Here is a 25,595-nt window from a genome sequence, read left to right on the forward strand (position 1 = left end):
CAGTATCAAATGTTCTCTTTTGTCTCTTCTCAGAGATTCATTACTGATCTGAGCTTAAAGGAACATTCCCCCTGTTAGAGGCTCACTGAACACAAGCTTCACCAGGACACACAAGTACTAGGAGTCATCTAGTGAAAGTACTGCAGTATTACAGTAAAAGTACTGCAGTATTACAGTAAAAGTACTGCAGTATTACAGTAAAAGTACTGCAGTATTACATGCAGTAATGATCAGATAACTTAGGGAAAGCTTCCTTATTTGTGATCTTCAGGTGAATTGAGGACAAATGAAAGCTGCCAGCAGACATGAAGCTACAGAGCAAAGTATTCCCACATGTTCATTAATGAGCTTTGATTCAGAGTCAGGAGACGAACTGAGAGACATGAAACCAGATTCATGATTTAATGAAGTTTATAAATGAAGTCAGTTCAGTGTTTGGAGCTCAAAGGTGTTAATGTGAGGAAATAAAGAAATGAAAAGAAAAACTAACTGAATCTGTCTGTCTGTCTCTACCTGTCTGTCTGTCTCTACCTGTCTGACTGTCTCTACCTGTCTGACTGTCTGTCTCTACCTGTCTGACTGTCTGTCTCTACCTGTCTGACTGTCTCTACCTGTCTGACTGTCTCTACCTGTCTGACTGTCTGTCTCTACCTGTCTGACTGTCTGTCTCTACCTGTCTGACTGTCTCTACCTGTCTGACTGTCTCTACCTGTCTGACTGTCTGTCTCTACCTGTCTGACTGTCTGTCTCTACCTGTCTGACTGTCTGTCTCTACCTGTCTGACTGTCTCTACCTGTCTGACTGTCTGTCTCTACCTGTCTGACTGTCTGTCTCTACCTGTCTGTCTCTCAGAGGGACGTGAAGGCTGACCCTGAGGCCGTCAAACAGGTCGCCCTGGCAACCAACAGCCTCCTGGACAGTCTGGGCTCGCTGGCCGTCGAGGTAAGAAACAAGAGGCAGGACAGACACATGTCCTCTACACACACACACACACACACACACACACACACACACACACACACACACACACACACACACACACACACACACGTCCTCTACACACACACACACACACACACGCATGTCCTCTACACACATGAAAGCAGCAGACAGACAGACGAGCTCCCAGCTGAACAAAGTCTGAGAGTTTTAACTTCAGGCGTCTCAGGAGGAGACGAGTCTGAAGAAACAACAAACACTCAGCGTCTGTCTGCGTCCTGCTGCGTCGTCCTGCTGCGTCGTCCCGCTGCGTCGTCCCGCTGCGTCGTCCCGCTGCGTCGTCCCGCTGCGTCGTCCTGCTGCGTCGTCCTGCGTCGTCCTGCTGCATCGTCCTGCATCGTCCTGCTGCGTCGTCCCGCTGCGTCGTCCTGCTGCGTCGTCCTGCTGCGTCGTCCTGCTGCGTCGTCCTGCTGCGTCGTCCTGCTGCGTCCTGCGTCGTCCTGCTGCATCGTTCTGCATCGTCCTGCTGCGTCGTCCTGCTGCATCGTCCTGCATCGTCCTGCAGCGTCGTCCTGCTGCATCGTCCTGAATCGTCCTGCTGCGTCGTCCTGCTGCATCGTCCTGCTGCATCGTCCTGCATCGTCCTGCAGCGTCGTCCTGCTGCATCGTCCTGCTGCATCGTCCTGAATCGTCCTGCAGCGTCGTCCTGCTACATCGTCCCGCTGCGTCGTCCCGCTGCATCGTCCCGCTGCGTCGTCCCGCTGCGTCGTCCCGCTGCGTCGTCCCGCTGCGTCGTCCCGCTGCGTCGTCCCGCATCGTCCTGCTGCGTCGTCCTGCTGCATCATCCCGCATCGTCCTGCTGCGTCGTCCTGCTGCATCATCCTGCGTCGTCCTGCTACGTCGTCCCGCTGCGTCGTCCCGCTGCATCGTCCTGCTGCGTCGTCCCGCTGCATCGTCCTGCTGCGTCGTCCTGCTGCATCATCCTGCGTCGTCCTGCTGCGTCGTCCTGAATCGTCCTGCTGCATCGTCCTGCGTCGTCCTGCTGCATCGTCCTGCTGCGTCCTGCTGCGTCGTCCTGCATCGTCCTGAATCGTCCTGCTGCGTCCTGCATCATCCTGCGTCGTCCCGCTGCGTCGTCCTGCTGCGTCCTGCGTGCTGCAAGCTGCCTTTTACATAAGTTGGACTGTTACAGTCATTACAGCAGCTCAATGAAATCTGAATGAGAGCCTTTAGTCTACCGTAATTACTGTAGTAGCAGCACAGATTTGGTGGTAGACTGGGAGTAAAGTGGGAGCAGACTGGGAGTAAAGTGGGAGCAGACTGGGAGTAAAGTGGGAGCAGACTGGGAGTAAAGTGGGAGCAGACTGGGAGTAATCTGGGAGCAGACTGGGAGTAAAGTGGGAGCAGACTGGGAGTAAAGTGGGAGCAGACTGGGAGTAAAGTGGGAGCAGACTGGGAGTAAAGTGGGAGCAGACTGGGAGTAAAGTGGGAGTAGACTGGGAGCAGACTGGGAGTAAAGTGGGAGCAGACTGGGAGTAAAGTGGGAGCAGACTGGGAGTAAAGTGGGAGCAGACTGGGAGTAAACTGGGAGCAGACTGGGAGTAAACTGGGAGCAGACTGGGAGTAAAGTGGGAGCTGTTATGTGAAAGTTTACTGTTGAAGCTGTTTGAAGTGAACAGAATGAATCAGAGGAAAGTTCAGTCACACTAACCCAGTTTGTTGTTTTTCACCCCGAGGTTAAAACACACACACACACACACACACACATACACACAGAGACACACACACACAGACACACACATACACACACACACACATACACACAAACACACATTTGGGGCTAAATTGAAAACATGTGACTGCTGGGGATGTTTGGTTTATGTGGGCGCTGAGTCAGGATGTGTGTGTATCTGTGTGTGTGTGTGTGTGTATGTGTGTGTGTGTGTGTATCTCTGTGTGTGTGTGTATGTGTGTGTGTGTGTGTATCTCTGTGTGTGTGTGTGTGTGTGTGTGTGTTATATAAAGTGAATATTTCCCTAATTTAAACATGTTGTTATTCTCTTTACGAGCTCTCTCTCTCTCTCTGTCTCTCTCTCTGTCTCTCTCTCTCCCTCTCTCTCTCTCTGTCTCTCTCTCTGTCTCTCTCTCTCCCTCTCTCTCTCTCTCTGTCTCTCTCTCTCTCTCTCTCTCTCTCTCTCTCTCTCTCCCTCTCTCTCCCTCTCTGTCTCTCTCTCTCTCTCTCTCTCTCTCTCTCTCTCTCTCTCTCTCTCTCTCTCTCTCTCTCTCTCTCTCTCTCTCTCTCTCTCTCTCTCTCTCTCTCTCTCTCTCTCTCTCTCCTGTTGTGTCTCTATAGTCGTCCTATAGTAACCTCTGACCTACTTTAACTGTCAGAGGTCAGAGGTCGGCTCAGACAGTGAATAAATGCTCATTAATGTCTCCTATGAAGAGTTATGTTATATTATTCCAGCTGTCTGACTCTCTGTGTCTCTCAGTGTTTGTCCAGCTGTGAAACATTAATAAACATCTGCTCAACCATTATTATAACTATTTATTCATGATAAACTCATTTACTACATTATTGAGTATGATAGTAAATACATGTCTGTGATGTCTGCTGTCCAAACTTCAAACGATGACATCATCATAGCTTCATTCAGCTTCAGGATGAATGAGATATTAAAACTAGACATCAGTTTTTAATGTTACGGACTCATCTGATGCTCTCAGAAAATAACACCTAAAACATTCAGACCTCCTGCGCCTCCTCCTCCTGCGCCTCCTGCTGCTGCTCTTCCTCTTCCTCCTCTTCCTCCTTCTGCTCCTCCTCTTCCTCCTCTTCCTTCTTTTCCTCTTCCTCCTGCTCCTCTTCCTCCTCCTCCTCCTCCTCCTCCTCCTCCTCCTCCTCCTGCTCCGCCTCTTCCTTCTCCTCCTACTGCTCCCCCTGTTCCTCCTCTTCCTCCTCCTGCTGCTCCCCCTGCTCCTCCTCTTCCTCTTTCTCCTCCTCCTCCTCCTCCTGCTCCGCCTCTTTCTCCTCCTGCTGCTCCCCCTGCTCCTCCTCTTCCTGAACTCTGATTTTCGTTTTACTGCATCTGTGTAACAGCTGGAGCTGCTGGTTGCCGTGGAGACGCAGGTTTTACACCCACCCCCCCCCCCCCCCCAAACATGTGACCACAGATTTTTAACGTGTGACCAAGTTTATCAGTCAAACTTTAAATCAATAATGAATAAAAGAGATTTATTTAATAAGAAAACCGTAAATTAGTAAAATATGACCTGAAGCTTCGTAGAGCGGAGCTGCAGTCGTTTCCATTATTACAACACTTAACTGTAAACTGAGTCTGAGGAAGTGATGACAGACGCTCTACTTCCTGTCTGCTGTTATTCATTCAGAGCAGAAGTCACTTGACCTCTGACCTGTTTTACACTGTGAACAGGTGAGAGGTCATGTGACTGAGAGGAAGAGCAGGTGGAGTTTAGAGCAGACGACAGAGTCCTGAAATCACCTCACATACCTTTGTCTCCATGTGGTTTAGTTTAAATTCATACCAGTAGAGCAACAGTGAGTATTCAAGCTGTTGTCTTTCCTTCTCATGTCTTAATCATCTACAGTCAGTGAGAGAAATGGCTTCTACTTTGTATTGAGAGGAATGAAAGTAGCTTACTTTCACAACCTTGTCAAATTGCCCCAAGTATTGCATGACTGTTTACAAGATGTCATAGGTATCATGAAAACGGAGTAGAAACCACAGCAGGTTTCGATGGTGAGTGCATGCAGCAGAGAGAGGCAGAGTTTGACTGAGTGTGTCCTCGGTCCTTGGTCACCTTTTGGTTTTACTCAACAATATCTCTCCCACTGAAACCCCACAATGCCTGCACTTTATTTCCTGTGCTTTTTCTTGTAATTGGGTTCATTTAGCCATTTGTCACACCATTTGACATTTTGTGGTTACACCATTTGACATTTTGTGGTTACACCATTTGACATGTTCAGGAGCATTCAGTCTGACTTTTGGTAAAACTGGTTTAAATGTGATTTAAATGATATAAAACCAACAGAAATACTAAATGTAATCTTGTATTAATATATTAATGATGTTGAGCTGTAACCTCCATGATGTCTTGCTGCATTGAGCTGTAACCTCCATGATGTCTTGCTGCGGAGGTCTGAATTTATCCTGATGCTGCTTTTAGAACCAGTTTAACTCATTTATGGATTCATCATCTTACCAACTCTTATTATCTGATACTTCATCAGATATTTATGACTTTACAGCTGCTGCTTGTTAATTAGAGTAACACATTAGAATCTTCTTCCTGCTTACAGTATTTCATCATTTAAATCTATGAAGAGTAAAGTTATATAGAAAGTGAAACAATAAGAGCAGATAGTTGTTAGTGATAATAGAGAATACTGACAGTAGAGCTGCTGAATGTCTCTGATCCTCATGTTATCAAATCTCTCTTATTGATCTAGTATTAATATATTAATGATATTGAGGTGTAACCTCCATGCTGTCTTGCTGCTGCTGAGTTCGGGGTTCGGGTTAGCAGTAACGGGTCTGATCCGTGTTCTCTGTCTGTTCCAGCTGGCCGGTATGAAGAGCTGGATCGACCTGAGGAACGAGATCCTGTTCCTGACGCAGAACGCCACGTCGTCCCCCAGCACCATGTACCAGGCCGTGTCTCGCATCGTGTGCGGTCACCCTGAAGGCGGCGGCCTGCAGATCAAATCCCTCAACTGGTACGAAGACAGCAACTACAAGGCTCTGTTCGGGAACCACAACAGCAGCGAGGACGAACCCATGTCCCTCTACGACAACTCGTCCAGTGAGTCCCACGGAACACACGGAACATTAGGGGAACATTAGGGGAACACATCTAACACACGGAACATTAGGGGAACATTAGGGGAACATTAGGGGAACACATCTAACATTAGGGGAACATTAGGAGAACATTAGGGGAACATTAGGGGAACACACGGAACACACAGAACACATCTAACACACGGAACATTAGGAGAACATTAGGGGAACATTAGGGGAACACACGGAACACACAGAACACATCTAACACATGGAACATTAGGGGAACATTCAGAGAAACATTTAGACCTGATGATGAGGAACATTTAGACCTGATGCTGAGGAACATTTAGGGGAACATTCAGAGGAACATTTAGACCTGATGTTGAGGAACATTTAGACCTGATGTTGAGGAACATTTAGACCTGATGCTGAGGAACATTTAGACCTGATGCTGAGGATCATTTAGACCTGATGTTGAGGAACATTTAGACCTGATGCTGAGGAACATTTAGGGGAACATTCAGAGGAACATTTAGACCTGATGTTGAGGAACGTGTAGACCTGATGTCGAGGAACATTTAGACCTGATGCTGAAGAACATTTAGACCCGATGCTGAGGAACATTTAGAGGAACATTTAGACCTGATGCTGAGGAACATTTAGACCTGATGCTGAGGAACATTTAGACCTGATGATGAGGAACATTTAGACCTGATGTTGAGGAACATTTAGACCTGATGCTGAGGAACATTCAGAGGAACATTTAGACCTGATGCTGAGGAACATTTAGACCTGATGCTGAGGAACATTTAGACCCGATGCTGAGGAACATTTAGACCTGATGCTGAGGAACATTTAGAGGAACATTTAGACCTGATGCTGAGGAACATTTAGACCTGATGCTGATGTTGAGGAACCTTCAGAGGAACCTCTAGGGGAACATTCAGAGGAACATTTAGACCTGATGCTGAGGAACATTTAGACCTGATGCTGAGGAACATTTAGACCTGATGCTGAGGAACATTTAGAGGAACATCTAGGGGAATATTTAGAGGAACATTTAGACCTGATGTTGAGGAACATTTAGACCCGATGCTGAGGAACATTTAGACCTGATGCTGAGGAACATTTAGGGGAACATTCAGAGGAACATTTAGACCTGATGTTGAGGAACGTGTAGACCTGATGTCGAGGAACATTTAGACCTGATGCTGAAGAACATTTAGACCCGATGCTGAGGAACATTTAGACCTGATGCTGAGGAACATTTAGACCCGATGCTGAGGAACATTTAGACCTGATGCTGAGGAACATTTAGACCTGATGCTGAGGAACATTTAGACCTGATGTTGAGGAACATTTAGACCTGATGTTGAGGAACCTTCAGAGGAACCTCTAGGGGAACATTTAGAGGAACATTTAGACCTGATGTTGAGGATCATTTAGACCTGATGTTGAGGAACATTTAGACCTGATGATGAGGAACATTTAGGGGAACATTCAGAGGAACATTTAGACCTGATGCTGAGGAACCTTCAGAGGAACATCTAGGGGAACATTCAGAGGAACATTTAGACCTGATGCTGAGGAACCTTCAGAGGAACATTCAGAGGAACATTTAGACCTGATGATGAGGAACATTTAGACCTGATGTTGAGGAACCTTCAGAGGAACATCTAGGGGAACATTCAGAGGAACCTCCAGGAACATTGATGTGTTCTTGTCCCTGCAGCTCCGTACTGTAACAGTCTGGTGAAGAACATGGACTCGAACCCGATGTCCCGGATGATCTGGCAAGCTCTGAAACCGCTGCTGATGGGAAAGATCCTGTACACTCCTCACACCCCCGCTACTCAGAGGGTCATCCACGAGGTACTGCACCTGTCTCACCTGCACCTGTCTCACCTGTCTCACCTGTACCTGTCTCACCTGCACCTGTCTCACCTGTCTCTGTCTCACCTGTGTCTGTCTCTGTGGTGCGTTCAGGTGAACCGGACGTTCCAGGAGCTCGGTGTGTTCAGGGACCTGGGAGGAATGTGGGAAGAAATGAGACCCAAAGTGTGGAACTTCATGGAGAACAGCGAGCAGATGGACCTGATCAGGGTAACCTTCTTCCTCCTCCTCCTCCTCCTCTTCCTCCTCCTCCACCTCCTCCTCCTCCCTCGCCCCCCGCCCCCCCTCCAACACACACACACACCTCAGGATCAGTGGGTTGATTGCAAAGATAATCCTTGAGGATAGAAACTTTTACAGCTTTCTGTGGATGAGACCAAACTGTGACTGAGATGTTGGACAGATCGGAGGCCTGAGGTTAAAGTAGGAATTCAGTTCATGATAGAAAGAAGGAAGAGTCTCATTCACACAGCTGAATAAAGCAATCTGTAGCGAGGACGAACAAAGGCTGAGATGAGTTAGATGGACACAGTAGATGAAGTTTAGTGTGAGCTGCAGTAATCAGCAGGTTAAAGAGAGATGATGTCATACATCAGCTGGTCCTGACTTCCTGTGTGTCCTGCAGACGCTGCTGAGGAACAACGTCACCGCCAAAGTCTTCCACGCTCAGCTGTCTGAAACCGACTGGACCGTAACCGACGTCTCCAAGTTCCTGTCCAAGCAGGCGGAGGACCATCGGCCGGCAGGAAGCGCTCTCACCTGGAGGGACGTGTTCAACGAGACGGACCAGGCCATCATGAGCATCTCCCGCTTCATGGAGGTCAGTGGCACCCGGAGTCTGAACTCACTGTTTCACTCAAATCTGTCTTTTCAGAAGCAGCTTAAGTTCACCGACACAATCAAATGTAACCTCAGCAGCCGAGCTCTGAGCAGCTGAGTCTCTTTACCCTTCTTAACCTTAACCTTAACCCAGACATTAAAACACTAACCCACCACAAAGCATCATTCATTACATCATTTCAAACGTTTTAGTGATGCTTGCCTCGTCCTTAAGGCTCTCTCCAGCAGCAGAGAGCGCTGGGATAGTTACTGCTCTGATTAAAGGAGACTAACAACTATCCAACTTCTAAATCTAAACTCTAAACACGACTTAAAGCAAACCAAACATTGTGTGTGTTCACCTCCTGATTCCTTCTCAAGCTGTTCATGTGTTTACTTTTCACTGTGAATGAAATCAACCCTAACCCCCCAAACCCCAACCCTAACCCTAACCCTTACTCATTTAATTCATCATTTAGTTTTTTGGTGAATGGTTGTTGTTCTGTGTGTAACGTGTGTAACGTGTGTAATGTGTGTGTAATGTGTAACCACAGCTGTATGCATGGAGCCGGTCTGATCAGTGGACATGAACCCAGTCATGTGTGTTTTTACTCATTTTATTATTATTATTACATATTATTATTATTATTATTATAATAAAGTTATAATAGTATTATAATATATTCCAGGTTTCCTTCTTTAACAGCTGGTTAGAGACACACAGCTAACTGACTCATTTACAGTCAGTTAGCTGTGTGTCTAGTCTGTTAACTAACGAGCATCGTATCAAATAAACTAATAAAATAAAACTACACCTTCGGCCCCATAAACAATAAACACTGTAAATGATCAGCTGATCAGAGTCACATGATCACAACCAGCTGTGTTTGTTTTTATTTTTATTTTATTAGTTTATTAGTCAGAGACAGATTAATACACATACCTGTAACTATGACAGGAAGCCAGCTGTGAGTCGGCCGCATGAAGAAAACAGATTTAAAACATACAAGACGAGAGAGTTCAAATAACCCTAAAACACAGAGAGACAAACAGCCGAGAGATAAAGCAAACTACGACTGAACAGCTACTGAGCAATTAGACAGGAGACCCGAACCCCCCTAACCCAGGAGCAGAACTAAACAAGGACAGAAGAAACACACGTGTGAGAAACATGATAGAAATGAAACGGGTCAACAAGACATTTTAACAGGAAACACAGAGACGGACGAACAGGAAGTAGAGACAGACGAACAGGAAGTAGAGACAGACGAACAGGAAGTAGAAACAGGCAGAAGTTTAGCTACAGCTCAGTTTAATAATGTGATGAGTTTAATCCAGATTAGTGCTGACAGGTTCTTCATTATCTAGAGACAGACCTGTAAGTGTTAAAGTCCCTGATGTGGATTCACTGAGTCACATGACCTCTCCCTCTCTGTGGCTCAGTGTGTGAACCTGGACAAGCTGGAGCCGGTCTCCACCGAGGAGAAGCTGGTCAACGAGTCCATGCTGCTGCTGGAGGACAGGAAGTTCTGGGCCGGGATCGTGTTCCCCGACGTCGCCGCCAACGCCACCGAGCTGCCGCCCAAACTCAACTACAAGATCCGCATGGACATCGACAACGTGGAGCGGACCAACAAGATCAAAGACGCGTAAGGACACACACACACACACACACGGTCATGTTTACAGTCATTGTGGGGACCTTAATGCTGATGGTGTTTGTATAGGAGCGCTTCTTTTGATTGAATTGAATTGAATTGAATTGAATTGAATGCCTTTGTTATCATTGTATACTACAATGAGAGGTTAAGAGTGCTGCTCCTCTGTGGTACACACATAGAATAAATAAATGAATTAGGGCTGTGAAATGATAAATTTTTTTAATTGAGATTAATCGCATTTTGAATTGCATGTTTAAAATCCTGTTATTTTCCATTTGAAGGCAGTTTTAAGCCCATAATGTAAAGCATTTCTTACCAGAGTGTCTTAACTGGGAATCAATCACGGCTCTGCTGCGACTCCCACACTCCAAAATGGTCCTTTGGTGGAGCTGAGGCTGGCTTGGCTGCACCTGGGTGTTTAGCGTGGAGGTGCTAACTCAAACTCCACGTACTCCGGTGGTAGTTAAACACCCGTTTGACACAGGTTGCATTTTACTTTTGACTTGTCAACTGAAGCGTCTGGAAGTGTTTTAAAGTTAAACAAGCCGTTCAAAAGTCCAGTAGCTCTCTTACTTTCCATCAGCGCGGTAGGTTTACTGCAGGAGGCCACTTCAAAGCATAGCGCTACAGCTAGAGGAGCCGTCTACGGGGGAGTAGAAGGGACAAAAAGGCTTGCAACATTAAAATGCCATTAGAATAAATTAACGCGTTGCATTAATCTAATCGCGATTAACACGTTAACACTGACAGCCCTAAAATAAATACAGTAATATCATGTGTAAGAGGGCGGCAGGTGTGGAGGGTTTATTATCTGGTTTTAGCGTATATGGATAGAAACTGTTTATGAATCTGGTGTTACTGTCAGACTAACAGGACTATACTTGTCCGTGTTCAGGTACTGGGACCCGGGTCCTCGTGCTGACCCGTTTGAGGACATGCGGTACATCTGGGGCGGGTTCTCCTACCTGCAGGACGTTATTGAGCAAGGCATCATCAGGGCGATGACGGGCACCAAGGAGAAGACGGGCGTCTACATCCAGCAGATGCCGTATCCGTGTTACGTGGATGACATGTGAGCTCAGAGTCTGTTTCTAACCAGGACCATTTTAACCAGGACCATTTTAACCTGGACCATTTTAACCTGGACCATGTTTATTAGGTCTTTGTTTTTATAGCAGAACTTTAGGATCTTTATTTATTTATAGACGTTACATCTGGTTTTTATCCTGGTGTTGGTTTAATTTACTCTGACACGTTTTTATTGTCTGCTGTTTGTAACTTTTATGTTTACTTTGAGCTGCTGGAATCCATCTATCCATCTATCCATCCATCCATCGTAATCTAACCTACCTACCTCTGTGTGTGCCTGTGTGCCTGCGTGTGTGTGTGTGTGTGTGTGTGTGTGTGTGTGTGTGTGTGTGTGTACCAGCTTCCTGCGGGTGATGAGCCGCTCCATGCCTCTCTTCATGACTCTGGCCTGGATGTACTCGGTGGCGATCATCCTGAAGAGCGTCGTGTACGAGAAGGAGGCTCGGCTGAAGGAGACGATGAGGATCATGGGTTTGGATAACGGCATCCTGTGGTTCAGCTGGTTCATCAGCAGCCTGATTCCTCTGCTGATCAGCGCCGGGCTGCTGGTGCTGCTGCTCAAGGTGAACACATGTCAGAGCTGGCAGAATAAAAGCCTGGTCGTCTCCTGTTAATCATTCATCTGGATTTCTTTTCTTCTTTAACTGTTTAAAAGTTGTTTCTGTTGAATCTGATGTGACCGACCTCCATCTGAACTCGTTGTGCCTCCTTCAGAAAGGGAACCTGCTTCCATACAGCGACCCGGGTGTGGTCTTCCTGTTCCTGGGATCCTTCGCCGTGGTAACCATCATGCAGTGTTTCCTCCTCAGCACGGCGTTTGCTCGTGCTAACCTGGCGGCCGCCTGCGGAGGGATCATCTACTTCACGCTGTACCTGCCCTACGTGCTCTGCGTCGCCTGGCAGGACTACATCGGCTACGGAGCCAAAGTCTTCGCTGTAAGTCGCCGTTTCGTACGTTGTGATGCTGTGCTCTTATTGGACAGAGTGAGTCACATGTCCCCCTCCTCCCGCAGAGCCTCCTGTCTCCCGTGGCGTTCGGGTTCGGCTGCGAGTACTTCGCTCTGTTCGAGGAGCAAGGAGTCGGCATCCAGTGGAAGAACCTGGTGTCGAGTCCGCTGGAGGAGGACGACTTCAGCCTCCGCTCCGCCATCGTCATGATGTACGTCGACTCCTTCCTGTACGGCGTCCTCACCTGGTACATCGAGGCCGTGTTCCCAGGTGAGTTAATGTCTTTACACATTTAAAGGATTGTTTTAATTAAAGCTGATCAGCTGATTTATTATCTTACCAGCCGTATTTTTACTATTTCGAGCTGAATTTTACCAAACCTTTAAAGTCTTTTCTTAAACAAACATTATTTCTGTTCTGACCCCTCGTGTTAATATTTTCTGCTTCTTTATGACGGTGAATGAAATGTCTTTATGGACTTGTGGTGGGATGAAATAAGACTTTTACTCTTTTTAGTTATTTAGAAGTCACTGAATGTTTAAACTCTTATAAATGTAAATGTGTGCTGTGTGTCTCAGGGCAGTACGGGATTCCTCGGCCGTGGTATTTCCCCTTCACCAAGTCCTACTGGCTCGGACAGAAAGACGCAAAGTCCACCAAAGTCCCTCAGAGCCGGAAAGGAAACCGGGAAGGTGAGTGCCGTTACACAAAGTGACCACAGGGGGGCGCCACAGAAACACAGTCTGTAACATAAAGGTCAGAGTGAGAGGAAGATCAGCTGATGGGTTTCATGTGTTTGCAGCTGTGTGTATCGAGGAGGAACCGGCTCACATAGAACCCGGCGTTTACATCGAGAACCTGGTGAAGGTTTACCGCCACGGGAAGAAGCTGGCGGTGGACGGACTGACGCTCGGCTTCTACGAGGGACAGATCACCTCCTTCCTGGGACACAACGGAGCCGGAAAGACCACGACCATGTGAGTGAAGAAGAACCTGGTTTTCTTTAGTCCTCTGTGACACAAAACTGAATATGTTTGTGTTGTGGAGAAACGCTGCTCCACATCTGATCAATTAATGTAGAAAATGATAACAGATTAATTGATAATGAAAGTAAAGGTACAGGGACCAGAAGGACTGTCCAATCCAAGTAAGCTTAAAGTGATACTGATACCAGTTGAGTCTTTCATTAGATACCCATCACACATGTAGGTCTCTGTCTTTTATCTGGAGTAACAGGTGTGTAGTGTAGACTCACTTCAGAGCGTTTAGGAGGCATCTTGGCTGCTGAACTGTTAAGCACACTAACTTAACTCTGGGTCGTAGCTGCTGTGGCAGTGGACCAATCACATGTGGCATTAAATCAATGAACACTTGCATTTATAGCTTGCAGGTATCGTTTGATGGGAGATGTTTCTATACTACTTGGTATCGATTTATTTTGGTTGATACCTTAAAGTAATCAAGTACTGATACTCGGCCCAATCTACCAGAGAGTGATTCATGCACACGTACAGAGACAAGAACAGATAGACGGACACAAGTAGAGATCCAGGTACAGGTACATGGTTAGGTACAGGGTCAGGTACAGGGTTAGGTACAGGTACAGGGTCAGGTACAGGGTCAGGTACAGGGTTAGGTACAGGTACAGGTACAGGGTCAGGTACAGGTACAGGGTCAGGTACAGGGTTAGGTACAGGTACAGGGTTAGGTACAGGGTCAGGTACAGGGTCAGGTACAGGGTCAGGTACAGGGTCAGGTACAGGGTCAGGTACAGGGTCAGGTACAGGGTCAGGTACAGGTACAGGGTTAGGTACAGGTACAGGTACAGCGTTAAACATAGATTGACTGATTGATTCCCTGCAGGTCCATCCTGACCGGCCTGTTCCCGCCCACTTCGGGCACCGCCTACATCCTGGGCAGAGACATCCGGACCGAGCTGAGCGCCATCCGCCAGAGTCTGGGAGTCTGTCCTCAGCACAACGTCCTCTTCAGCATGTGAGTCTGCTGGACCACGTCAGTCCACGTTTGTCCTTTTTAAGAGTCTTCCTTCAGCTCACAGTGTGACCTTGTTGCTGTGTTGTGGCGTCCCCTGCAGGCTGACCGTGGAGGAGCACATCTGGTTCTACGCCCGGCTCAAAGGTCTGTCGGAGGAGCAGGTGAAAGGTGAGATCGAGCAGATCCTGCAGGACACCGGCCTGCCGCACAAACGCAACGCCAGGACCAGCACGCTGTCCGGCGGCATGCAGAGGAAGCTGTCTGTGGCGCTGGCCTTCGTCGGAGGGTCAAAGGTCGTGATCCTGGACGAGCCCACGGCCGGAGTCGACCCATACGCCCGCAGAGGAATCTGGGATCTGCTGCTGAACTACAGACAGGGTAGGTGTCTCTCGTCCTTTTCATCAGTCCTATCAGCCGCTGCTGGTGTTTAACGTCCCGGCCCTCCTCAGATCGGACCATCATCCTGTCCACGCACCACATGGACGAGGCGGACATCCTCGGCGACCGCATCGCCATCATCTCCCACGGGAAGCTGTGCTGCGTGGGCTCGTCTCTGTACCTGAAGAACCAGCTGGGGACCGGCTACTACCTGACGCTGGTGAAGAAGGAGCCGGAGCCGTCACTCAGCTCCCGCAGGAACTCCTCCAGCACTGCGTCCTTCACCAAGAAGGTACCGCTGACATCACTGACACGTTACAGCACTGTGCATGGAGTCTGTAAGGGTCTGCAAGATGAGGGGAAAAAAGGGAATATAGGAAGAGTAAAGAAGTTTTCCTACATTTATATTTGACTCTGAACCAGAGTTATTATAGTTAACAGCTTCTACTAATCAAGGCTTTCCTCCTAATACCTGACAAACTAAAACTACTTCATCTAAACTAAACTGAAACAAAAAAGCAAACTGAAAAACTAAATAAAACATAAAAGCTAATGAACATTTCTAACCCTGCTTTGAACTGAGCTTCAGAGCTGAATCCTGCAGCTGTTTGACTTCATGTTAAAGATTCACTTCAAGGAAAAGTTCACAATTCTTCACATCTGTGTTAAAACCAGCATCAGGTGTTCATATGAACTGTGAAGGCATCTTTTAACAGTCAGTATGAACAGGAGGAAGTTTAAACATCTCTATCCTGTGTTGGTGTCTCAGGAGGAGGAATCCGCCTCGGTCAGCAGCAGCGACGCCGGACTCGGCAGCGAACATGAAAGTGAGGCTGCCACCATCGGTGAGCTCTCTGTTTCTGCACAGCTTTCCTTTCCGTCTCCTTCAGGTGAATCTAACCTGCTTCTCCTGTCTCTGTCCTCAGAGAACGGCCCTGCCGCGTCCATCTGCGACGTCCCCTTCGTCCCAGCGGACGTGTCCCTGGTCTCCGGTCTGATCCGGCGTCACGTCCCCGCCGCCCGCCTGGTGGAGGATCAGGGACACGAGCTCACCTACGTCCTGCCGTACAGCGCCGCCAAGGACGGAGCCTTCGTCAAGCTGTTCCAAGACCTGGACGGCAAGCTGGCCGACCTCGGCATCTCCAGCTACGGAGTGTCTGACACCACGCTGGAGGAGGTGAGGGGGAGGAGGAGGAGGGGGATGAGGAAGAGGAGTCGGAGGAGGGCGGGGGGTCAAAGTGTTTCACAGAGCAAACAGGAAGTAAAGAAGAGACGATGACTCAAACCTGATCATGTGACTTGTTTTTGTAGATTTTCCTGAAAGTGGCCGAAGATAACGGAGTGGACACTGAAGTACCGTCAGGTGAGCCGTGACCTTTGACCTCTGACTGTTCATCCACAGACAGAAATGACATGAAGACTAACAGACTGTTAGTACTATACATGATAATAATAGTAACGTGTGTGTGTGTGTGTGCGTGTTTGTGTGTGCGTGTTTGTGTGTGTGTAGATGGTACACTTCCTGTCCGGCGGCGGAGGAGGACTCACGCCTTCGGAGGAGGAGACCATCAGAGCTGCTTGAAACCTTTAACTGAGGACGACAACAACGACTGCAACGAATCAGAAGGAGACCCAGGTACACACACACACACACACACACACACACACACACACACACACACACACACACACAGAGAGACACACAGAGACACACACACACACACACACAGACACTAACACACAGACACACACACACAGACACACAGACACACACACACACACACACACACACACACAGTAACCTCCGTGTGTCATGTGACCGTCAGAGTGCCGGGAGACGGACTGGCTCACCTGCTCCGATGGGAAAGGCTCCGCCCAGGTGTCGGGCTGGAGCCTGAAGAAGCAGCAGTTCATCGCTCTCATGTGGAAGCGTTTCCTGTTCGCTCGGCGCTCCAGGAAGGGCTTCTTCGCTCAGATCGTTCTTCCCGCCGTGTTCGTCTGCATCGCTCTCGTCTTCAGTCTCATCGTCCCTCCGTTCGGAAAGTACCCGAGTCTGGAGCTGCAGCCCTGGATGTACGAGGACCAGGTCACCTTCATCAGGTACAGGCTGCTCTCACATGATGATGCAGGCAGAGTGTTTGTGTCTTTAGTATATGAATTAACTGTGTGTGTGTCTGTGTGTGTGTGTGTGTGTGTGCGTGTGTGTTATCAGTGACGACGCTCCCGGAGACGCTAACATGCAGAAGTTACTGAACGCTCTCCAGGACGCTCCGGGCTTCGGGACTCGCTGCATGGACGGATATTCAATACCGTAAGAACAGCTGATCTTTACAAACACAGCAGCTCACAGTGTTAACGGCTCATAGAGTAGAAATGAGGACGTAAACGTGTAAAATGAGTTTTGTTGCTTGTTAGTTTGAAGTCACTCTGCAGTATTTTAGACTTTAAAGATTCGCTCAGTGATCTCGTGAGTTGATGATTCGTCTCGTGTCTCTCTGTCCTCGTCCTCAGAGAGGCTCCGTGTACGATGGGCGACGAGGACTGGCTCATTCCTGAAGTCCCAGAGAGCGTCCAGCAGATCTTCAGCTCAGGGAACTGGACCATGCGGGATCCGTCTCCTGCCTGCTCCTGCACCTGCGACGGGAAGAAGAGGATGCTGCCGGAGTGTCCTCCAGGAGCCGGAGGACTGCCGCCGCCCGAGGTGAGACGCTCCATCGCTCCCATCTGATGTTCCTTCATCTGATTTTATGTTTCAGTTCAATTTAGTTCAATTAGTCCGGTTTCCACTTGGAACCAACACTGATGTTATGTTGCTTCCATTAAACTCACGAATCAGAGTTCAACGTGTCGGTTCAGTCTGGACGTTAAATATTAAATCTAATAAATGTTTTGTTCAGATGAAGCTGAGCGCCACCGACACGCTACAGAACCTGACAGGAAGAAACATCTCCGACTACCTGGTGAAGACCTACGCTCAGATCATCGGCAAGAGGTGAGACACACCTGAGAGACAGAACAGCCGAGAGACAGAACAGAACAGCCGAGAGACAGAGCGGCCGAGAGACAGAACAGAACAGCTGAGAGACAGAACAGAGCAGCTGAGAGACAGAACAGCCGAGAGACAGAACAGAACAGCTGAGGGACAGAACAGCTGAGAGACAGAACAGCCGAGAGACAGAACAGAACAGCTGAGAGACAGAACAGCTGAGAGACAGAACAGCCGAGAGACAGAACAGCCGAGAGACAGAACAGAGCAGCTGAGAGACAGAACAGCTGAGAGACAGAACAGCTGAGAGACAGAGCAGCCGAGAGACAGAACAGCTGAGAGACAGAACAGCTGAGAGACAGAACAGCTGAGAGACAGAACAGCTGAGAGACAGAACAGCTGAGAGACAGAACGGAGCAGCTGAGAGACAGAATAAAGATGTTTGTCACTAAACTTTCTAAATGTTTGTTTCCACAGTTTGAAGAACAAAGTTTGGGTGAATGAGTTCAGGTACGTCTCTTTTCCTTCGTCTTCACTCATTAATGAAAACCGTCTGTCTGGAGTTTTTCTGATCGACTTGTTCTGTCTGCAGGTACGGCGGCTTTTCATTGGGCGCCAGGAGCACTCAGGTCCTCCCACCGGCCAATGAGATCGACGACGCCATCAAACGAGTCCGAAAGATCTTTGAGCTAAAGAAGGTGAGTTTCTGCTCCAGCTTCTCTATTTTCACAACTGACATTTTTTCCATTATTTTCTGTTAATCAGGCATTTTATTGATTCATTAAGTCATGTTCTGGCAATTTTTATTTACTATCAAGAAGCACAAAGCCATACAGTCATCAATAACGTTTCTCTGCAGGCCGAATGTTAAAGTGAGTGTTGTTTGTTGCAGGGAGCCGCTGCAGATCGATTCCTCGACAGTCTGTCGGGTTTCATCAACGGTTTGGACACGAAGAACAACGTGAAGGTGAGAAAACTCCTCCAGGCGCACTTTATTGTGAAGAACATAAGATTTAAGAAAATAAAAGTAAATATAGAAATATGAAGCGACTCTGCAGGAAAAGAAAAATGTAGAGATGCAACAATTAGTCGATTATTTGCCAAAGTTTCAATTATTAATTAATATCAGATAAGTCTTCTATGACATTAACCTGAGTGGTTACATACCTGAGACTTACCCGAGCTTTGAGGACAGCTTTAGGAAACAGTGACCAACATTTTTCACCATATTTGCACATTTTATAGACTGAAAACAACCAACAGATTAATCAATAATGGAAATTATCGTTCAGTAAGACACTGACGTCCTTTAAGTCTTAGAGAACTGCAGAGTTCGCTTAGATTCAGTTTGAATAATGAATAATATAAATATATTTTTTAAAGAAGATAAGATGTTCTGATTTCTGGTGAATAAATGATTAAAAGACGATGTGATGTGTTCAGATCTGGTTCAACAACAAAGGCTGGCACAGCATCGGCTCGTTCATCAACGTGATGAATAACGGCATCCTGAGAGCAAACCTGCCCGAAGGAGCCGATCCCAGCAAGTACGGCATCAGCGCCTTCAACCATCCGCTGAACCTCACCAAGGAGCAGCTGTCCCAGGTGGCACTGTGAGTCCACACACCTGAGACACACCTGAGACACACCTGAGACAGACCTGAGACACACCTGAGATAGACCTGAGATAGACCTGAGATAGACCTGAGACACACCTGAGATAGACCTGAGACACACCTGATACACATAAGACACCTGAGACACACGAGACACACCTGAGATAGACCTGAGACACACCTGAGATAGACCTGAGACAGACCTGAGACACCTGAGATAGACCTGAGAGACACCTGAGATAGACCTGAGACACACCTGAGATAGACCTGAGAGACACCTGAGACACACCTGAGACACACCTGAGACACATGAGACACATAAGACACCTGAGACACACGAGACACACCTGAGATAGACCTGAGACACACCTGAGATAGACCTGAGACACCTGAGACACACCTGAGATAGACCTGAGACAGACCTGAGACACCTGAGATAGACCTGAGAGACACCTGAGACACACCTGAGATAGACCTGAGAGACACCTGAGACACACCTGAGACACACCTGAGATAGACCTGAGACACCTGAGATACACCTGAGACACCTGAGATAGACATGAGACACCTGAGACAGACCTGAGATAGACCTGAGAGACACCTGAGACACACCTGAGACACACCTGAGACACACCTGAGATAGACCTGAGATAGACCTGAGATAGACCTGAGACACCTGAGACACACCTGAGACACCTGAGATAGACCTGAGACACACCTGAGACACCTGAGATAGACCTGAGACACACCTGAGACACACCTGAGATAGACCTGAGACACCTGAGACACCTGAGATACACCTGAGATATACCTGAGATATACCTGAGATAGACCTGAGACACACCTGAGACACCTGAGATAGACCTGAGAGACACCTGAGATAGACCTGAGACACACGAGACACACCTGAGACACACGAGACACCTGAGATAGACTTGAGACACCTGAGACACACCTGAGATAGACCTGAGACACCTGAGATACACCTGAGACACCTGAGATAGACATGAGACACCTGAGACAGACCTGAGATAGACCTGAGAGACACCTGAGACACACCTGAGACACACCTGAGACACACCTGAGATAGACCTGAGATAGACCTGAGATAGACCTGAGACACCTGAGACACACCTGAGACACCTGAGATAGACCTGAGACACACCTGAGACACCTGAGATAGACCTGAGACACACCTGAGACACACCTGAGATAGACCTGAGACACCTGAGACACCTGAGATACACCTGAGATATACCTGAGATATACCTGAGATAGACCTGAGACACACCTGAGACACCTGAGATAGACCTGAGAGACACCTGAGATAGACCTGAGACACCTGAGACACACCTGAGATAGACCTGAGACAGACCTGAGACACCTGAGATAGACCTGAGAGACACCTGAGACACACCTGAGATAGACCTGAGAGACACCTGAGACACACCTGAGACACACCTGAGATAGACCTGAGACACCTGAGATACACCTGAGACACCTGAGATAGACATGAGACACCTGAGACAGACCTGAGATAGACCTGAGAGACACCTGAGACACACCTGAGACACACCTGAGACACACCTGAGATAGACCTGAGATAGACCTGAGATAGACCTGAGACACCTGAGACACACCTGAGACACCTGAGATAGACCTGAGACACACCTGAGACACCTGAGATAGACCTGAGACACACCTGAGACACACCTGAGATAGACCTGAGACACCTGAGACACCTGAGATACACCTGAGATATACCTGAGATATACCTGAGATAGACCTGAGACACACCTGAGACACCTGAGATAGACCTGAGAGACACCTGAGATAGACCTGAGACACACGAGACACACCTGAGACACACGAGACACCTGAGATAGACTTGAGACACCTGAGACACACCTGAGATAGACCTGAGACACCTGAGAGACACACGAGACACACGAGACACACGAGACACACCTGAGACACACGAGACACCTGAGATAGACTTGAGACACCTGAGACACACCTGAGATAGACCTGAGACACCTGAGATAGACCTGAGACACACCTGAGACACACCTGAGTGTCGTGTTAAATGTTCCCGCCCTCTTTACTCGTTTCCAGGGTAACGACCTCTGTGGACGTGCTGGTGTCCATCTGCGTGATCTTCGCCATGTCCTTCGTCCCGGCCAGCTTCGTGGTCTTCCTCATCCAGGAGCGCGTCAACAAGGCCAAACACATGCAGTTCATCAGCGGAGTGCAGCCGCTGCTCTACTGGGTGGCCAACTTCATCTGGGACATGGTGAGTGTGTGTGTGTGTGTGTGTGTGTGTGTGTGTGTGTGTGTGTGTGTGTGTGTGTGTGTGTGTGTGTGTGTGTGTGTGTGTGTGTGTGTGTGTGTGTGTGTGTGTGTGTGTGTGTGTCTGTATGTGTGTGTGTGTGTGTGTGTGTTGCTAAGTGTGTTTCTGTCTCTCTGCAGTGTAACTACATCGTCCCGGCAACGCTGGTCGTCATCATCTTCATCTGTTTTCAACAAAAAGCCTACGTCTCCTCCACCAACCTGCCGGTGCTCGCCCTGCTGCTGCTGCTCTACGGGTACGAACTACACCTACCTACACCCAAATACCCCAAACTATACCTACACTACACCCAAATACCCCGAACTACACCCAAATTACACCCAAATACCCCACACTACACCCAAATACCCCACACTACACCCAAATACCCCACACTACACCCAAATTACACCCAAATACCCCACACTACACCCAAACTACACCTAAATACCCCAAACTACACCCAAATTACACCCAAATACCCCACACTACACCCAAATTACACCCAAATACCCCACACTACACCCAAACTACACCTAAATACCCCAAACTACACCCAAATTACACCCAAATACCCCAAACTACACCCAAATACCCCACACTACACCCAAACTACACCCAAATACCCCACACTACACCCAAATTACACCCAAATACCCCACACTACACCCAAATACCCCACACTACACCCAAACTACACCTAAATACCCCACACTACACCCAAATTACACCCAAATACCCCACACTACACCCAAATACCCCACACTACACCCAAACTACACCTAAATACCCCAAACTACACCCAAACACCAACTACTGATTACTGTCAGTGCTAATAGAACAGTTTACTGCGACTTGTTGACTCTGAAACTTTATTTAACAGTAATGATGATATAAATATATATTTATAAACTTCAGATTTTGAGTTTTGTTCTTTGGTGAAAGCCTGTTTTTCTGTTTCTGATGAACGATCCTGAGCTCTGATGTGTTTCCTCTCTCCGTGTGTTCCCAGCTGGTCCATCACGCCGCTCATGTACCCGGCCTCCTTCTTCTTTAAGATCCCCAGCACGGCGTACGTCGTCCTCACCAGCGTCAACATCCTGATCGGCATCAACGGCAGCATCTCCACCTTCGTCATGGAGCTGTTCGGAAACAACGTGAGTTCACCTCAAACCCACTTCCTGTTCACAGGGAGGTTCTCCTTCTGCTGTCACCAAGTTCCACCAACTGACTGTGTGTGTGCGTGTGCGTGTGCGTGTGCGTGTGTCTGTGTCTGTGTCTGTGTCTGTGTCTGTGTCTGTGTCTGTGTCTGTGTCTGTGTGTGTGTGTGTGTGTGTGTGTGTGTGTGTGTGTGTGTGTGTGTGTGTGTGTGTGTGTGTGTGTGTGTGTCCTCGCAGGAGATCGGAGGAATCAATGACATCCTGAAGAACGTCCTCCTCATCTTCCCTCACTTTTGTCTCGGTCGAGGTCTCATCGACATGGTGAAGAACCAGGCGATGGCCGATGCCCTCGAGAGATTCGGTAAAACACACACACACACACACACTGCAGTGATGTAGCTCGTTAATATTCATTCAGTGTTTGACGGGAGGTTGCTATGGTTACGAGGGCTGGATTTCGAGGACATTGGTCAATCAACCTGTCAATCAGGACGTAGCCACGCCCTAATGCATACCCTGCTTTATCGTCACATATAAAATCAGGGAGGCCAAAATGTCCCAAATGAACATCATACTGCATTGAAGAAGGCTTTAAACTAGCGATTGAGACCATAAACACATTTTGAAAACGTTTACTGAGGTTAGAAATCAAGTGAGAAGTTGGTGAATTCTCCATTGACTTGTATAGAGACGGTCGCCCCCTGGTGGCCTTTTGATAGAATGCAGCTCTAAGTTACTTCTCCATTGACTTGTATAGAGACGGTCGCCCCCTGGTGGCCTTTTGATAGAATGCAGCTCTAAGTTACTTCTCCATTGACTTGTATAGAGACGGTCGCCCCCTGGTGGCCTTTTGATAGAATGCAGCTCTAAGTTACTTCTCCATTGACTTGTATAGAGACGGTCGCCCCCTGGTGGCCTTTTGATAGAATGCAGCTCTAAGTTACTTCTCTATTGACTTGTATAGAGACGGTCGCCCCCTGGTGGCCTTTTGATAGAATGCAGGTTTAAGTCAGACCAGGAGCTTCCTGTCTGGTCCTAGCAGCTGATTGGTCAGGTGTGTGAGCGTTGTCGTTGTGTTGCAGGTGAGAACCGGTTCCGCTCTCCGCTGGAGTGGGACATGGTGGGAAAGAACCTGTTCGCTATGGCTGTGGAGGGAGCCGTGTTCTTCATCATCACCGTCCTCATCCAGTACAGATTCTGCATCAAGCCCAGGTATTATACACACACACACACACACACATGCACACACACACACACACACACACACACACACTAATACACACACATATAGACATTTGTCTTTGTTTATTTAAAGCTGCAGTTCATGTTTTTGTCCACTTGGTGGCAGCAGAGCAACAACCAGCATGTTTTCAGGCGGAAGCTTATAGATGAGTCACTGTGTGTGTGTGTGTGTGTGTGTGTGTGTGTGTGTGTGTGTGTGTGTGTGTGTGTGTGTGTGTGTGTGTGTGTGTAGGCCGGTCAGCACTCTCACCAAGCTGGGTCCTCTGGGCGAGGAGGACGAGGACGTGGCCCGAGAGAGACAGAGGATCGTCCACGGCCTCGGACACGGAGACATCCTGGAGCTCCGCCAGCTCACCAAGGTGAGTTCACCTGCCTGGTCCATCGCACTCTGACCCTAACCCATCACACTCTGACCATCACCCTCTGACCCTAACCCATCACCCTCTGACCCTAACCCATCACACTCTGACCCTAACTCATCACACTCTGACCCTAACCCATCGCACTCTGACCCTAACCCATCACCCTCTGACCCTAACCCATCACCCTCTGACCCTAACCCATCACCCTCTGACCCTAACCCATCACACTCTGACCCTAACCCATCACACTCTGACCCTAACCCATCACACTCTGACCCTAACCCATCACACTCTGACCCTAACCCATCACCCTCTGACCCTAACTCATCGCACTCTGACCCTAACCCATCACCCTCTGACCCTAACCCATCACACTCTGACCCTAACCCATGACATTACCCTCTGACCCTAACCCATCACCCTCTGACCCTAACCCATCACACTCTGACCCTAACCCATCTCACTCTGACCCTAACCCATCACACTCTGACCCTAACCCATCACACTCTGACCCTAACCCATCACACTCTGACCCTAACCCATCGCACTCTGACCCTAACCCATGACATCGCACTCTGACCCTAACCCATCACCCTCTGACCCTAACCCATCGCACTCTGACCCTAACCCATCACCCTCTGACCCTAACCCATCACACTCTGACCCTAACCCATGACATCGCACTCTGACCCTAACCCATCACCCTCTGATCCTAACCCATCACACTCTGACCCTAACCCGTCACACTCTGACCCTAACCCATCACACTCTGACCCTAACCCATCACACTCTGACCCTAACCCATCACACTCTGACCCTAACCCATCACCCTCTGACCCTAACCCATCACACTCTGACCCTAACCCATCACACTCTGACCCTAACCCATGACATCGCACTCTGACCCTAACCCATCACACTCTGACCCTAACCCATGACATCGCACTCTGACCCTAACCCATCACCCTCTGATCCTAACCCATCGCACTCTGACCCTAACCCATGACATCACACTCTGACCCTAACCCATCACCCTCTGACCCTAACCCATCGCACTCTGACCCTAACCCATCACACTCTGACCCTAACCCATCACCCTCTGACCCTAACCCATCACACTCTGACCCTAACCCATCACATTAAATATAAGCTTCTCTTTCATGTATGAACAGCTGACTCTTTCATATTTACAGAATCAGTTTCTATTTAAGTACATTTGATCCTCGTCAGCAGAATATAACCATTGAGATTAAAATGCAGATTACACTCAAACTAAATGTAAAAGTTCTTACTGTAATGAAACTGATGTGATGTGGATGTTTCTCCTGATGTGTTTTACTGTTTAAAGATCAGCTGTGACTCAGACTGAG

General features: G+C 48.2%; 1 protein-coding gene across 2 annotated transcripts in view; it reads left to right on the plus strand.

The window, feature by feature from the left end:
* The window catches only part of abca1b (ATP-binding cassette, sub-family A (ABC1), member 1B), a 48,098-nt gene that overhangs the window by 16,863 nt on the left and 5,640 nt on the right, over window positions 1-25,595 (plus strand). Inside the window, exons 7-39 of one of the 2 annotated variants that reach the window (XM_053324237.1) lie at window positions 853-942; window positions 5,526-5,766; window positions 7,480-7,619; window positions 7,734-7,850; window positions 8,266-8,460; window positions 9,903-10,108; window positions 11,016-11,192; window positions 11,550-11,772; window positions 11,924-12,145; window positions 12,223-12,427; window positions 12,736-12,849; window positions 12,960-13,134; window positions 14,021-14,152; window positions 14,253-14,530; window positions 14,602-14,822; window positions 15,303-15,375; window positions 15,502-15,707; window positions 15,842-15,893; window positions 16,041-16,166; window positions 16,357-16,630; window positions 16,743-16,841; window positions 17,042-17,231; window positions 17,428-17,522; window positions 17,994-18,026; window positions 18,109-18,224; window positions 18,413-18,483; window positions 18,960-19,129; window positions 21,248-21,425; window positions 21,602-21,717; window positions 22,474-22,618; window positions 22,859-22,982; window positions 23,704-23,827; window positions 24,096-24,222. In XM_053324237.1, coding sequence (XP_053180212.1) covers window positions 853-942; window positions 5,526-5,766; window positions 7,480-7,619; window positions 7,734-7,850; window positions 8,266-8,460; window positions 9,903-10,108; window positions 11,016-11,192; window positions 11,550-11,772; window positions 11,924-12,145; window positions 12,223-12,427; window positions 12,736-12,849; window positions 12,960-13,134; window positions 14,021-14,152; window positions 14,253-14,530; window positions 14,602-14,822; window positions 15,303-15,375; window positions 15,502-15,707; window positions 15,842-15,893; window positions 16,041-16,166; window positions 16,357-16,630; window positions 16,743-16,841; window positions 17,042-17,231; window positions 17,428-17,522; window positions 17,994-18,026; window positions 18,109-18,224; window positions 18,413-18,483; window positions 18,960-19,129; window positions 21,248-21,425; window positions 21,602-21,717; window positions 22,474-22,618; window positions 22,859-22,982; window positions 23,704-23,827; window positions 24,096-24,222 — 5,055 coding nt within the window. Of the gene's footprint in view, window positions 1-852; window positions 943-5,525; window positions 5,767-7,479; window positions 7,620-7,733; window positions 7,851-8,265; window positions 8,461-9,902; window positions 10,109-11,015; window positions 11,193-11,549; window positions 11,773-11,923; window positions 12,146-12,222; window positions 12,428-12,735; window positions 12,850-12,959; window positions 13,135-14,020; window positions 14,153-14,252; window positions 14,531-14,601; window positions 14,823-15,302; window positions 15,376-15,501; window positions 15,708-15,841; window positions 15,894-16,040; window positions 16,167-16,356; window positions 16,631-16,742; window positions 16,842-17,041; window positions 17,232-17,427; window positions 17,523-17,993; window positions 18,027-18,108; window positions 18,225-18,408; window positions 18,484-18,959; window positions 19,130-21,247; window positions 21,426-21,601; window positions 21,718-22,473; window positions 22,619-22,858; window positions 22,983-23,703; window positions 23,834-24,095; window positions 24,223-25,595 lie in introns of both variants that reach the window. The other variant, XM_053324236.1, reaches the window with a different exon arrangement.

This window comes from Scomber japonicus, chromosome 8, assembly GCF_027409825.1.
Source record: "Scomber japonicus isolate fScoJap1 chromosome 8, fScoJap1.pri, whole genome shotgun sequence".
In the NCBI taxonomy this organism is placed as follows: domain Eukaryota; kingdom Metazoa; phylum Chordata; class Actinopteri; order Scombriformes; family Scombridae; genus Scomber; species Scomber japonicus.